The sequence below is a fragment of the Mustela lutreola genome, chromosome 4 (assembly GCF_030435805.1).
Source record: "Mustela lutreola isolate mMusLut2 chromosome 4, mMusLut2.pri, whole genome shotgun sequence".
Lineage (NCBI taxonomy): Eukaryota > Metazoa > Chordata > Mammalia > Carnivora > Mustelidae > Mustela > Mustela lutreola.
In genome coordinates this window covers 200,903,999-200,920,069 of record NC_081293.1, presented here as the reverse complement: position 1 = coordinate 200,920,069, position 16,071 = coordinate 200,903,999, and the positions used below count along the sequence as shown (strand labels likewise).

At 40.0% G+C, this 16,071-nt stretch overlaps 1 protein-coding gene across 9 annotated transcripts in view; it reads left to right on the top strand.

Annotated features, from left to right (window-relative positions):
• LMBR1 (limb development membrane protein 1) overlaps positions 1–16,071 on the top strand; it is a 163,327-nt gene that overhangs the window by 22,713 nt on the left and 124,543 nt on the right. For 6 of the 9 annotated variants that reach the window (XR_009353058.1, XM_059172385.1, XM_059172383.1 and 3 more), the window contains 2 exons: positions 12,640–12,712; positions 15,679–15,718. The exons of 2 other annotated variants lie outside the window; for them this stretch is intronic. Coding sequence is in view for 5 of the 7 variants with exons in the window: in XM_059172385.1 (XP_059028368.1) it covers positions 12,640–12,712; positions 15,679–15,718 (113 nt within the window). In the remaining 2 variants the exon portion in view is untranslated. Of the gene's footprint in view, positions 1–12,639; positions 12,713–15,678; positions 15,719–16,071 lie in introns of those variants that run through there. One more of the 9 variants, XM_059172390.1, reaches the window with a different exon arrangement.

Here is a 16,071-nt window from a genome sequence, read left to right as displayed (position 1 = left end):
TAATGGACTTTCTCCACTTGACTTACTGCATTCAACATAATCTCCTCTAGTCCCATCCATGTTGATGCAAAAGTTGGGTGTTCATCCTTTCTGATGGCTGAGTAATATTCCATTGTATATATGGACAATATCTTTATCCTTTTATCTGTTGAAGGGCATCTCCGCTCTTTCCACAGTTTGCCTCTTGTGCTGCTATGAACATTGGGGTGCAGATGGCCCTACTCTTCACTACATTTGTATCTTTGGGGTAAATATCAAGTAGTGCAATTGCTAGGTCATAGGGTAGCTCTATTTTTAATTTTGTGAGGAATCTCCACACTGTTTTCCAAAGTAGCTGTACCAACTTGCATTCCCACCAACAGTGTAAGAGGGTTCCCCTTTCTCTACATCCCCTCCAACATTTGTTGTTTCCTGGCCTGTTAATTTTGGCCATTCTAATTGGTGTAAAGTAGTATCAGTATGGTTTTGATTTGAATTTCCCTGATGGCTAATGATTATGAACACTTTTTCATGTGTCTGTTAGCCATTTGCATGTCTTCTTTGGAGAAGTGTCTGCTCATGTCTTCTGCCCATTTTTTGACTCGATTATTTGTGTTTTTTGGGTGTTGAGTTTGAGAAGTTCCTTATAGATCTTGAATATTAGCCCTTTGTAATGTCATTTAAAAAAAAAAGATCTTATTTATTTATTTGACAGACAGAGATGGCAAGTAGGCAGAGAGACAGGCAGAAAGAGAGGGGGAAGCAGACTCCCTGCTGAGCAGAGAGCCCGATGCGGGGCTCGATCCTAGGACCCTGAGATCATGACCTGAGCCGAAGGCAGAGGCTTAACCCACTGAGCCACCCAGGCACCCCTGTAATGTCATTTGCAAATATCTTCTCCCATTCCTTGGGTTGCCTCTTTGTTTTGTTGACTGTTTCCTTTGCTGTGCAGAAACTTTTCATCTTGACAAAGTCCCCAAAGTTCATTTTCGCTTTTGTTTCCTTTGCCTTTGGAGACGTGTCTGGAAAGAAGTTGCTGTGGCTGATGTTGAAGGGGTACTGCCTATGTCCTTCTCTAGGATTTTGATGGATTCCTGTTTCACATTGAGGTCTTTCATTCATTTTGAGTTTATCTTTGTGTATGGTGTAAGAGAATGGTCAGATTTCATTCTTCCGTATATAGTTGTCCAATTTTCCCAGCAACATTTATTGAAGAGACTGTCTTTACTGGCACAAAAACCGGACACACAGACCAGTGGAACAGAGTAGAGAGCCCAGATATGGTCCCTCAACTCTGTGGTCAAATAATCTTTGACAAAGCAGGAAAGATATCCAATGGAAAAAAGACAGTCTCTTCAGACTGTCTTTCAGGGGGAAATATCTACAGAAAACCAGACAGCAGGGGAGATAAAACCAAGCACACTGGAGGACATTCTAGCCTCTGACTCCTACAGCTCCATCAAACAGTAAACAGCCCAGCTCACAGCCAGGTTAAACACAAACCTGTTTAGCCCAGTTCCTTTTACCCTATTTATAATGTCTGCCTTTTATTTTTTTAAATATATTATTTATTTATTTGACAGAGAGAGAAAGTACAAGCAGAGGGAGCGGCAGAGGGAGAGGGAGAAGCAGGCTCCCTGCAGAGCCAGGAGCACGATGTGGGGCTTGATCCCAGGACCCTGGATCCTGACCTGAGCCGAAGGCAAATGCTTAACTGACTGTCCCACCCAGGTGCCCCTATAATGTCTGACTTTTAACGAAAAAAATTTAAAAACAAACTAAAAGGCAAAAAATACAATTGGAAGAGACAAAGCAAACATCAGAAGCAGATTTAGATATGAGAGAGAGTTGAGGATTATAAAGGCCAGATTTGAAATAACTAATTGATATGCCAAGGGCAGTAATGGAAATAGTGCACAACATGCAAAAACAGATGGAGTATGTAAGCAAAGAGATGGAAACTTTAAGAAAGAACCAGCGAATGGTAGAAATCAAATAAAGTGTAGTAGAGTGAGAAACATAATCTGAGTAGGTCTGTATCTTTTAAAGAAATTCAATCAGCAATTGACCCTCCAAACAGTCCTAGATAGTTTCACTGGTGAATTTTACCAAATGTTTAAGGAAGACGTGATACCAGTTCTCTGTAATCTCTAACAGAAAATAGAAGCAGAGGGAATACTTCTAGATTATTCTAGGAGGCTAGCATTACCTTAATACTAAAATTGGACAAAAGCATTGCAATAAAGGAAAGCTAAGATCAGTATCTCTTGTGAGCATAAATGCACAGTTCTGCAAGAAAATATTAGTAAACTAAATCCAACAGCATATCAAAAGAATTGTTATACACCATGACCAAATGGGATTTATCCCAAGTATGCAAGGCTGGTTCAGCATTCAAAAATCACTTAGTGTAAACCATCATCACATCAATAGACTCAAGAACAAACAGCATATTATGGTCCTGTTAATATCCTATTTAGTGAAAGCATTTGACAAAATCCAACACCCATTTATGATAAAAGTTCTTAATAAACCAAGAATAGAGGGGAACTTCCTCAGCTTGATGAAGAACATCCACAAAATATATACAGTTAACATCATAATAATGAAGAAACCAAAAGCTCTCTGACTAAGATCAGAAACACGGGAAGGACATCCTCTCTTGCCACTGCTTCATAGCAATGCAGTGGAGGTCCTGGAAGTGAGAAAAAAAAGAACTGATAGGTGTACAAATTGGGACGAGAAAAAGCAAACTGTCTTCATTCTTAGATGACATGATAGTCTAGGTAGAAAATCCCAGAAAGTCAATAATAATAAAACTCCTGGGACTGATAAGACATTAAGATATAGCATTAATATACAAAAGTCGGTTGCTGTCCTGTATACCAAGATGAAAAATTGGAATTTGAAATTAAAAATACACCATTAACATTAGCACAAAGAAAAAAATTCTTGTATATAGAGCTAACAAAACATGTACATGACCTATATGAGGAAAACTGTACTCTGATTTAAAAAAATCAAAGAAGATCTGAATTAGTAGAGAGCTGTTCCTCTCCTGGAAGGAAGACTTAATATCGTTCAGATGTCAGTACTTAACTGGTTATTGTGTGGATAAACTTTTTTTTTTTTTTTTTTTAAAGATTTTATTTATTTATTTGTAAGAGAGAGAGAGAGAGTGAGAGCAAGCACAGGCAGACAGAGTGGAAGGCAGAGTCAGAGGGAGAAGCAGGCTCCCTGCGGAGCAAGGAGCCCGATGTGGGACTCGATCCCAGGACGCTGGGATCATGACCTGAGCCGAAGGCAGCTGCTTAACCAACTGAGCCACCCAGGCGTCCCTGTGTGGATAAACTTGATAGGAAACAGTTGTAAAGCAGTTTCATTTTCTCCCACTGCTGCTTGCAAGGATCCTTCGTTGGATCTCTGTTCCTTTCCCTCGGTTCATCTCACAGCTTGATGGTCACTCTCACATACTGAAAAATCAAGTCCAGTCTAATTTAAACTTCTGTCTTTCATCTTATTCAAAGTATCTTCCCCTTGCCCTGACTGGGCCTGATGGAGGTTAAGGAACCAGCAGTGGGAAGGAGTGTAATTTACTCAGTTTATTTTAAAATTATTTAAGAGATGTGTAAGATATTTCTTGCTTGTATTAGTACCTTTAATGTGCCTAAACGATACACAATAAAAAGTTTAGGAGACAAATTTTATTTACGTGAAACATTTAATGGCCGTCAGTGGTTGTGCTGAAATATTGTGAACTAGGAGTATTGTGGGGGTTCAAAAAGGGGGGCTTTGTGGGTAGAATAGTCGTGCCATGTAGAACATAAAGGACAGACAACGAGTGGCAGGTAGAAGCTGATGCCAGCTTCTCTCAAAGCTCTTTCCTTTACGTTCTGCTGGAGTCTGCGTCTCAGAAGGGATTTAGAGAACTTTTGGCTGGTGACGTACAATGTAAGAATATACAGAATCTCAGAAATCTCACTAATAAAGTGTAATGTAGATGACATTACAGAATTTGACATTTACTGTGATAATCTTGAAAAATAGAGTATCTACTCCTTGTTAAAAGTCTTCATGAGTTCTTTGCCAGGAAAAAGGTAAATTCTTTACCTTTATTGAAGCACAAACTGATGGACACAGGGCAATATATTATGATGGTGCTAATAACAGAGAGGTAGATACCAGCTTGTGTTTCAAAATTAAGTTGTTCTGGAGATAGTGTTGCTGATTTTGTTTTCTTATCTCTTCGAAAGGTGGTTTGTTGCAGTTATAAACAAACAGTGAACATATGCAAATGTATCTGGAAGGAATGCTTTCAGCTGCTAGCAACAAAATATTCAATGTGTTTCTAATCAAATAAGGTTTTATTTTTCTTGTAAAAAGTCTAGAAGAATGATGTCCTGGTATATGCTATAGCATGTGTGAACCTTGAAAACATGCTAAGAGAAAGAAGTCAGACACAAAAAGGCACATGCTGTGTCTTCATTTAAAAAAAAAAAAGATATGGGGCGCCTGGGTGGCTCAGTGGGTTAAACCGCTGCCTTCGGCTCAGGTCATGATCTCAGGGTCCTGGGATCGAGTCCCGCATCGGGCTCTCTGCTCGGCAGGGAGCCTGCTTCTCTCTCTCTCTCTCTCTCTCTCTGCCTGCATCTCTGCTTACTTGTGATCTCTCTCTCTGTCAAATAAATAAATAAAATCTTTAAAAAAAAAAAAAAAAAAAAGATAAACTTTATTTATCTATTTATTTGACAGAGATCACAAGTAGGCAGAGAGGCAGGCAGAGAGAGAGAGGGGGGGGGAAGCAGGCTCCCTGCCGAGCAGAGAGCCTGACACGGGGCTCGATCCCAGGACCCTGAGATCATGACCTGAGCTGAAGGCAGAGAAGCTTAACCTACTGAGCCACCCAGGCGCCCCCTGTGTCTTCATTCTATATGAAATATCTGGAATGGGCAAATGTCAGAAAGCAGATTAGTAGCTCTGAGGGGCTGGGGTGGCAGGATGTGGATTTGTAGGGGTATATAGCATTGAGTATGAGAAACCCATTTATTTACTAGAGCAATCTTATTACTTCTAAAATTTTCCTATTTATTATGTATTTGGTTTGCATTACTTTTTCTTTCATGGTGAGTGAAGACTCCTAACCAAAGTAGTGGTTTACATTTTCCCTTGAATATTCAGATTTTTTAAAAAAAATTTATTTATTTATTTGACAGAGAGAACAAGAGAGCACAAGCAGGCAGAGCAGCAGCGGGAGAGGGAGAAGCAGGCTCCCTACTGAGCAGGGAGCCCGATGTGGGGCTCAATCCCAGGACCCTGGGATCACGACCCGAGCCAAAGGCAGTCACTTAACCAGCTGAGCCACCCAGGCGCCCCACATATTCAGTTTTAAAAAATTATTTTGGTATTGTGTTTTTGGTGCATGAGGATTCTTTCTTCACTGTGGGTTATACCGTTGTTCATAAAGTGTCCTGTAATAGTCTTCACACCTTTAAAAAAAAAAGATGGCTTCTTTGTTAGCATCTGCCTGGTTTGTCTGTTTATCCTTTTGTTTTCAATCTTTTTGAGTCATTTTTTAAAAATTTCATTTTTAAAAAAGATATTTATTTATTTGACAGAGAGGGAAAGAGAGAGAGAGAGACAGCGAGAGAGGGAACACAAGCAGAGGGAGTGGGGGAGGGAGAAGCAGGCTCCCCACTGAGCAGAGAGCCGGATGTGGGGCTTGATCCCAGGATACTGGGATCCTGACCTGCGCTCAAGACCGATGCTTAAGGACTGAGCTACCCAGGCACCCCTCATTTCATTTTCTTTAAAAGATTTTATTTGAGAGAAAGAGGGAGAGTGAGAGCAAGAGAGAGAGCACAGATAAGAGGAGTGGGAGAAGAAAGGGTGAAGTGGGCTCCGTGCTGAGCAGGGAGCCCAACGCTGGACTCCAGCCCGGAGTCTCGGCTCGTGACCTGAGCTGAAGGCAGACGCCCAGGCACCCAAGTTACTTTATTTTAGATATGTCTATATCTGTGAGAGTTTTCTTTTAATAATTTGTCTTATTTACAATTTTGCTTTTAATGTTTCATCTTTAATCTGTAATTATTTTCACAATATTGGTCTTTTCCTGTCCTTTACCACATAGTCTGTATTTTTCTTTGTTTTATTGTTGTTTTCCTGGCTCTTAGGATAACTTGAAGGATTTTAATTTTATTTTAGTGGTTAGCTTGTAATGTTGAGGTTACTTAACATCTCTATTTTTTGATTTAGTGACCTTAAAATAAAGCAGTGTCTATTGGCTTTCAGCTGTGGTATGAGATTTTTGGCTCAATTATAATTTCCTCATTTCTCTGCCAAGATTTTGTCAGAAATGTGTTCATGGTAGCAGTCCTTGAGCCTGTTTGCACCCATGACTCTTTTATGAAACTCATTCCTCTGGTTACCCTAAAATTGTTGAAGCCCATCAGCCTTGAATGAAAAGCTAGGTAGTACCATTTGATTATAATGCACCGGTTTGAATTTACGTTCATATCTTATACCTGGAATTTAAGAATTTTAGCCTTTAACAATGTATTTTAAAAGTATTATTAGATTACTTGTGACTGGGTAATTCAACTCCCAAATGCCTAGCCTTTTTTTTTAATTAAAAAATTTTAATTGAAGTATAGTTAACATGCAATGTTATCTTAGTTTTCAGTATATAACACATTGATTCAGCAATTCGATACATCACCCAGTGCCCATCACAATACACGCAGTCACCATTTGTCACCATACAACATTATTCCAGTGTTATTGACTGTATTTCCCGTGCTGTACTTTTCGTCTCAGTGACTTACGTATTCTATGACTGGAAGTGGGAAGTTTGAGCCTCTCAATCCCTTTATCTGTTTACCTGACCTCCCACCCCCTTTCCCTCTGGCGACGACCACCGGTTTATTTTCTGTCTTTAAGAGTCCATTTTGTTTGGTTGTTTGCTTTTCTTTTTTCTTTTTTTTTTAGATTCCACATGTAAGTGAAATCATACGGTATTTTGTCTTTCTTTGTCTGACTTACTTCACTTAGCATAATACCCTTTAGGTCCATCCAGGTTGTTATAAATGGCAAGATATCATTCTTTTTTATGGCTGAGTAATATTCTAATATATATATATATATATATTAGATATATATGATATGTATTATATATTCTATATATTATTATATATTACATATATATATGAACAAATCGCATATTCTTTATCGATTCATCCTTTGGTGGACACTTGGATCGTCTCCATATCTTGGCTGATGTAAAAAATGCTCCAATACACATATAGTACATATCTCCATATTAAAGTATTGTTTCTCCTTGTGAGGTTTGGGAACCTTGCTCTTCCTCCCTGACTAGGGGGGAAAGTTCATCCTTTTTAGATGAGAGCCTATTCCTCTCCCTTTTTCTCAGCTGTATCTTACTCACTGTTAGTGGTGAGGAGTTGTAATGAATTTCTCCTTTTTTTTTTTTTTTAAGATTTTATTCATTTATTAGAGATAGAGAGAGAGATAGAGAGCACAAGCAGGGGGAGCGGCAGAGGGAGAGGAAGAAGCAGACTCCCTGCAGAGCAGGGGGCCCAGTGCAGGGCTAGATGCCAGGACCCTGGGATCATGACCTGAGCCAAAGGCAGACACTTAACCGACTAAGCCACCCAGGTGCCCTGACTTTCTCCTTTTTGGTTAGGAATGTCCTTTGTTCCCACCAGCTATCGGGACAATAAGAGGCATTATGGCAGTTTGCCTTCATTTCCCTCATCCCTGTGGGTTGCTGTCTGTTGAAGATGCACTCATTTAGGGGAGGAGCATTTGCTCCTAGTCCCACCTTTGGAACTAGAAAAATAGTCTAACCCATTCTGTGAGTTTTGTTTCAATCTGTTATAGTTGAATTTTTATTTTCCTAATGGGTGGCTTTTATATTTAAATTAGCAATATTTATGTTTGTTTTTATAATTGTTAGCCTTACTTTCATTCTTTTTTTTTTTTTATTAAAGATTTTATTTATTTATTGGACAGACAGAATCACAAGCAGGCAGAGAGGCAGGCAGAGAGAGAGGAGGAAGCAGGCTCCCCGCCGAGCAGAGAGCCCGATGCAGGACTCAGTCCCAAGACCCTGGGACCATGACCTGAGCCGAAGGCAGAGGCTTTAACCCACTGAGCCACCCAGGCGCCCCCTTTCTTCCATTCTTAAGTGAATTACTTTCCATTAGTCTTTTCATTTTATACCATGAATTTTGGTTTCTTCATTTCCTTTTGTTCATTACCTCTTATGTCTTCTCATCTTCTGCTTCTGCATGAACTTTCTGAAATTTCTGACACTTTTGTTCTCTAACTTTAAATACTAAGTTTAAAGATCTGTAAACATTCCTTAATCTTTTCTTTAACCTTTTCTTCCACATTCCTTGGTCTTCTGTTGCGGTTTTATTGGGAGCCTCAGTTGATAGACAAATCTACTTACCCATCACTCTGTACTTAGTTTCTTTACCCCCCCTCATTCTATTTAGGATTTATGGCCATTCATTTCACTCACTTTTTTTTTCTTTAAGATTTTATTTATGTTTTAGAGAGAGAGAGAGAAAGAGAGAGCACGAGCACAAGCGGGATGGAGCAAGGGCAGAGGGCGAGGGAGAAGCAGAGTCCTTTCTGAGCAGGGAGCCTGACACCAGGCTCAGTCCCAGGGGATTGCATCCTGAGCCAAAGAGAAATAAATGCCCAATTGACTGAGCCACCCAGGTGCCCTTAACTTACTTCTGCTAATACCCTAATCCAGTGCTTTTCAGACTGTGGTCCAAGGATTTCTGGGGGTTGATGGTTAAAACCCTGATTAGGTTACCTATGAAGAGCTTGTGGATTGAGGATAGAGTTCTGGCTCAGCACTGAAATCATAGGGAAGAATAATAGTGTGGTGTGTTTTGTTTTGTTTTTGTTTGTTTGTTTGTTTTAGAAGAATAGCGTTTAAAGGCTTTCAGGAAGAGGGAAGCTAGTGATGGATTCGGGGTGCATAATCAGAGGAGAAGGATGGCTGCTGAAGCAGGAGGACTGCTCGGAGATCAGGTGAAACCGGGGGAGTGGAATTCCGCCGCTAGGTCTGGACTGATCACTGCGGGAGCACTTGGGTTGGGCAGTGGATGCGAAGGCAGATCTGTGATTGGAGAGGAGTGAGTGAGTGGTTCCCTGCGCAAGTCTGCAAGGACAGGCTGTCCAGGGGAGGAGAGAAGAGGGTAGTTGTTAGAATCCTCAAACCTCTGCTTGGTTTTTTTTTTTTTTTTTGATTAATTTCTTTTCAGCGTAACAGAATTCATTGTTTATGCACCACACCCAGTGCTCCATGCCATACGTGCCCTCCATAATACCCACCACTTGGCTCCCCCAACCTCCCACCCCCCCACTTCAAAACCCTCAGGTTATTTTTCAGAGTCCATAGTCTCTCATGGTTCATCTCCCCTCCGTTTTACCTGCAGCTTCCCCAGCTCAGCTTGGGCACGCCTGGAGCTGGGACTTCCATTTCGTCTTGCTGTGGCTCTCATTTCCCTTATATTCTCTACTCCATTTATGGGGTCATCCTCCTGTGAATTCTGTCTCCACATGTAACTCTATTCGAGGAACTTCCATCAAGAGGGAATATTTTTGTGCTTTTACCACCCATCTGCTTACCTACCTGCAGTGGAACTCAAATGTTCTGTTCTCTTCTGCTTTGGCTCCTCCTCCTTCTGACGAGGGATACATTTATTTCCAGCTCCTTACCTTGAACACGCTGCTTTAGCACTTCTCCTTTTTCTTTCTTGCATTAGTAATTTTTCTTTCTACCTGATTTTTATTGCAATTATGTGTGACTTTTCTCATCTTAAAAAAAAAAAAAAATCCTCTTCATAGTTCCCATCACATTTCTTTTGCTTTCCTTTCCTATAAAATTCCTGGAAAGAACTGTCAATGTACATTTTATTTTCAATTCTTCTTCTGTCTTAATTTACTTCAGTCAGGGTTTTATGTTCACTGCTTCAGAAAAACAGCTCTTGTCAAGGTCACTGATGACCTCCACGTTGCTAAATCCAGTTGTCAATTCTCAGCGCTCATCTTACTTGGCCTGTCAGCGGCATTTGACACGGCTGATAATTCCCTTTTCTTACATGAACTTTCTTCATTTGGCTTTTGGGACGTCACAGTCTCTTGCTTGCCTCCTACCTGCTGACTGCTGCTTCTCAGTTAGCGCTTCCTGATTCCTTCTGTCAAGTTGACTTCTAAATATTTGAGAGGTCTGAGGCTTGGTTCTCAGACTTCTCTGGTTGTACTCACTCCCTAGGATGGAAATCTTATCTGGTCTTAGGGCCTTAAATACCTATCTGATTATGTCCCCCCCTGGTCCTCACCTTTGGAAAAAAAAAAAAAAAATCTAGCCAGGCTCCTTCCCTTGGATTGTACAGATTTTTATAACCAACAGTTTATCTGCCCTCTCTTCCTCAGTGAATAAGAGGGATTTCACGTTCAGTGGTGTACCCTGTACTTTTTATCTCCAAAGCAAAATAACTACTCATAATCTTTCCTGCCTGAGAAAATGGCCACTTTCTCTTTCCAGTTTTGTAGGTCAAGACTCATCCCTGCAAACCCTGTCAAGTCTGTTTTCAAAACATACCCAGAACTTGATAATTTTTGATATTTCTATGACACAGGGCCAAGTGACCTCTCTTCTGGATGATTGCAGTACACTCCTGACTGGTCTGTCCGCTGCAGTCTGTGTCCCTTCTCAGTTACTTTCCACATTGTACCTACAGTGAGGCTTTTGCCCTCTATCAGATCCTGTCACCCGTCTGCTTAGAGTCCCACCATGCATTCTTACCTCACTCAGCATAAAAATGAACTCTGCACTGTTTGTGAGAACTGACACATAGTGCAAACTCCTGTGAGACCTCATCTCTTCTCCCCTCTCGCTGTTTGAACACACCAGGCTTTTCCTGTCTCAGACCCTTGGTGTGACTGTTCTCTAGGCACTGAGTACCTCCCTCCAGATTTCTGCATGTCTTTCTCTTTCTTCTCCCACAAGTCCTTCTTCAGAGACCACCATATTAGTGAGGCAGCCCCCCCACCCCCGCTCGTACTCCCTGTTCCCTTAGTCCTGCACCAGTCATCATCTGTCCCCTCGTCTGCTTATTGATCGGCGGTTTCTTAGCCCAGTGAGTGCAAGAGCTTTGTTTTGTTCACTGTTGTGTGCTCAGTTCTGAAAAGAGTGCCTGGTGTGCAGTAAGCTCATGACAAGTAATTGCTGAGTGAATCGAATTTCAGGTAGCTTCTGTCATAAATATTAATTCCTTTGGTCATTCGATCCCTCTGACTTGAACCTCGTAAGTCACAGGGTTCTGGCCAGTTACCCTCTTTCCAGTGGTCTTGCAGCCCTATTCAGGCTTCACCATTCCATTGTAAACAATCTCCCCTGACCCTTAACATCTTCTTAGAAGACCCCCTCTCTTCACATTTCTTCACCGATGATGGGTTTCCTTTTTGATCCATTTTCCCTACTCCAAACAATTTTGGGAGAAAGTAGTGATGGTGTTAATATTCTCTTATCCATCTGGAGTTCTTAACGGGCTCCCAGCAGCAGGCCAGTTTGATGCTTTTGACTCTTGGCTCCTTTTTGTTTTTGTTTTTTAAGATTTTATTTACTTACTTGACAGAGACAGCGAGAGAGTGAATACAAGCAGGGGAAGTGGGAGAGGGAGACGCAGGCTTCTGCTGAGCGGGGAGCCTGATGCGGGCTAGATCCCAGAACCCCGGGACCGTGACCTGAGCTGAAGGCAGATGCTTAATGACTGAGCCACCCAGGTGTCCTCTTGGCTCCTTTTTGGTCACTGTCCTTATTGTCAGTTGTCACTTTCCCACTCCACTTATATTGGAAGAATTGTGACATCATGAGACTCACGGTCTTCCTCTTCATTGTCCATTTGTCATTTTGTGGATGACATTGTGTAGTGTCTGTTCACACCCAGATCCAAGGTCATTTTCAGTCATGTGGGCAACAATCCTCCTTCAGAAATCCATGCATAGGGGTGGTCCCTAGACTACCATCACTTGGAATTTTTTCATTTGAGGGTATTCAAACCTATTTTTACTTTGATCCATAGCCCTAGTAAGACTATTTCTAGCACACTTGGTCTTGGACTGTAATGAGATCTCCTATCCTTGACCCATCCTCTTTTACCTGTCATCCCCATAAAATTAGATGGAATTTAATTTGAATTTAATATTAAAATTAAGTTTCTCATTCAGCTGCTATTTTTTTTTGATATGTGGTATATTTATTGAATCATTATTCCCCCCTACATTGATTTGTGATGCCTCCTGTATGTAGAACTAACTTATATAATTTTTTTATGATAGAATGTTTCATTTATCTGTCAAGTTTTGGGGCCATCACACTCTAAATGTTATTGGAGCTTTATAGTATGTTCGATATTTGGAAGGGATAGTAGCATCTCATTGACTTTAGTTTTTAGAATTGTTGGTGTTGGTCTGACTCTTTACACTTCCAAAATATCTAAAATTTTTTACTTTTTAATAGATCAAATCATTCTTGCCTATAAATACCAACAGTGTATCTTCTATAATTTTTAAAAATAAATGCAACAATGTAAGTGAGTTGTTAATTTTATTTTTCAGATATGTTTCCTTCTTTTTGCCGTTCTCTACATTGTTTCTTACTTCATCATCAGAAGATACAAGAGAAAATCAGGCAAGTAGAAACACTGTAGCTAAAACTTAGATCATCATGCCGGGCGGTCTGTGGTGTATGGGCTAAATACTATGCCAGTATGGAGCATATATATTCAGTATGGCCATGATTCAAGGACACAATAGCTTGGTACTGAGAGTAGACAGTTACCTTCAGGGATCTGACTGCTTGCAGGGTCCTCATTCTCTTAGACCTGAACCCTTGTTTACCATTGTTCTGATGTCCCAGAGTAGTGTGGGGCTGCTCAGTATCTGGAAAGTTCTAGAGTTTATAAGGATATATGTGTTCTTGTGACTGGCTCTGAGTCTGAACAGCATACTTTCCATCCTTACTCTGACTACTAGACTATCTTTTCTTTCTCTAAAGTGATATAGAATTTAGAATCTCCATGATACCATTTAGTATCAATTGAGGATTCAATTTTATATTTTTATTTTTATTATTTCATATATATCCTGTATACCAGAGGATCTACTAAATCTTTATTCCTTTTTTATTAAAAATTATTATTCTAAAAAGATTTTATTAATTTGAGAGAGAAAGAGAGAGAGAGAGACAGGAGAACACAAGCAGGGGAAGAGGCAGAGGGAGAAATAGACTCCCCTTGAGCCAGGAGCCGAAAGTGGGGCTCAATCCCAGGACCTGGAGACCATGACCTGAGCTGAAGGCAGATGCCAACCATCTGAGCCACTCAGGCACCCTATTATTATTTTTTTTGAAGATTTTATTTATTTTGAAGATTAATTATTTTTGAAGATTTTATTCTATTCACTGTATGACAGTGAATAAAATCTTCATATACACAAGCATGTGCATGAGTGGGGGGAGGTGCAGAGGGAGAGGGACAAAGAGATTCTCTGCTGAGCAGGGAGCCTGGTGTGGGGCTTGATCCCAGGACCCTGGGATCATGACCTGAGCTGAAGGCAGATGCTTGACTGACTGAATCACCCAGGCATACAATCCCTTCTTCTTTTTCTTTTTTTTAAATGAACTTTGTGCTAATTAAGTCACAGGTTTTTGTGCCAGGGTTTTGTAAGGATCTGAACAATGGCCTTACAGACCTTCTGTTAAATCTCAGCTATTTTTTATAAATCACAGGATTTTCTGCCTGTGGTGCTGGGCTCACAGTAGGTACCATGTGAATACTTAAGGATTCCATATAATAGGAACTCTTCATGTTATAATAATAAAAAACTTGTTGGAATTTTGAAAGCAATTAGGAAATAGTACTGGCTCTAGTGTTTTAGTTTGGCTCTATGATTACGATAAAAAACTTTTTGGAATCTATAAACTTTCAAAAATTTGAAGACCTGCAGATTCAACACAGTATATTAGCTGTTTTTACACATGTTTTGGTATCAGGTTTTAATGATTATAGACACAGAAGCAGGGGGAGAAAGAGAATTAATGAATATAAACCCATCATTTTAGGGGAAATTAGGGGATGATGAGCAGGAAAATTGGAGATGAGAGGATTGAGATGGTTTTTAAATATTTATTTATTTTGAGTATGGGTGAGCAAGGGTGGGGGGCAGAGACAGAAGGGGAGAGAGAGTCCCAAGCAGATTCCCCTTACCTTTTCACTGAGCGTAGAGCCTGACTCAGGGCCTGCTCCATGACCCCGAGACCATGACCCTAGTGGAGGTCAAGAGCTGGATACCCAACAGACTGAGTACCGGGACAACCCATTAGATGATTTTTAAAGTAATGGCAGGGAGGGGTGATGAATACCTTGGACTTAGTAGAATTTAGGGAGAAGAATTGAAATTCATATGAAGCTATTAAAACATTCTTAAGTAGTTGATGGTTAATTGGGGGTATGCACAACAGTATAAAAATTAATTGTGACTGTCCTTTTGGTTGTAATGCTATTTTGGCAGCCTGTAATTAAGAATGGAGATTGGAGGGGCGCCCGGGTAGCTCAGTGGGTTAAAGCCTCTGCCTTCAGCTCAGGTCATGGTCTCAGGGCCCTGGGATCGAGTCCCACATCGGGCTCTCTGCTCAGTGGGGAACCTGCTTCCCTTCCTCTCTCTGTCTGACTCTCTGCCTGCTTGTGATTTCTGTCTGTCAAATAAATAAGTAAAATCTAAAAAAAAAAAGAAAAAAGAATGGAGATTGGGGTCAGAATGGCTCATATGAACCATCGACATGGAAGCCGGTAGACTCTCATAATTACAGAGACCTAGAGAGAGAGAGAGAGCCTTTGAGGACACCCCAGTTAGGTATTGAGGAGAAGGAGGGGTCAGGGGGTGTTGTGCAATATTCTTGTAATTGGATCATACTTTCTTTAGCTGGTAAATTTATGTGGGAGGACAAAGAGAGGGCTAGCAGCCATGAGAGAGAGGGAGGTGAGTGAGCATTGGAGCAGAGGGCATCTGCTACTTGTAAAAGACATAAAACTTGATACTTTCGTTCTGTAAATTGAACAGTAATTATGAAGTATTGAGGCAGTGGTATTTAAATGGTTTAGACTGGTCCAAGAGCATCTTCCTTATTACCAGTAATAATGACAAATTCAAAAATTAAAGAAAAGTACATGAGTTTTAAGATTCTGACTAATAATTTTATAATAAAGATTTTTGTTGGATATTATCAATTAAAAAATTTCATTCATTAGCAATTATAATTTTACTTATATTGTATGACAGTAAACTTGATAGTGGTCCTAAGGTTCTGCTAAGTTTTATTTTCTTGCACAATAAATATTTGGAAAATCTCAGTTTACATATGTTAGTTTTGTTAATCAAGATTTTGGTTAATCACAACACTCTTCTCTACCTACATTCTGTCCTGTGTAATTTAATAGGATTTAAATTTGCATCCATGCTGAAATAAATACAGTGCTTTTTGAAAATCAGTTCTTTTCAGTAATTCTTTAAGTTTCTATTTTTGCTTATATTTTCTAATAAATTAACGAAACATTTTGTTGAAGATTAAAAAAACTAATCCCATAACCATTTTTACAGATGAACAAGAAGATGAAGATGCCATAGTCAACAGGATTTCGTATGTATTTTAAAATTCATTTTTTCTGTTTCTAATTTTGATGCCATAAATTCTTCAAATTTAATTTGCACCTTTGGGCATAAATGTGGGAAAAAGTCACCTTTTTTATTGATATTAACCCTATCTTTAGAAACATATAAATATACAGTTGAGTCTTAAACACCATGAGAGTTAGGGACGCTGGCCCTGTGCAGTTGGAAATTGTGTATAATTTTTGACTTCCCCCAAACTTAACTGCTAATAGCCTACTATTGACTGGAAGTCTTACTGATAACATAAACAGTTGATTAACAAACATTTCATATGTTATGTGTATTATAGACTGCATTCCTACAATATAGTAGCTAGAGAAA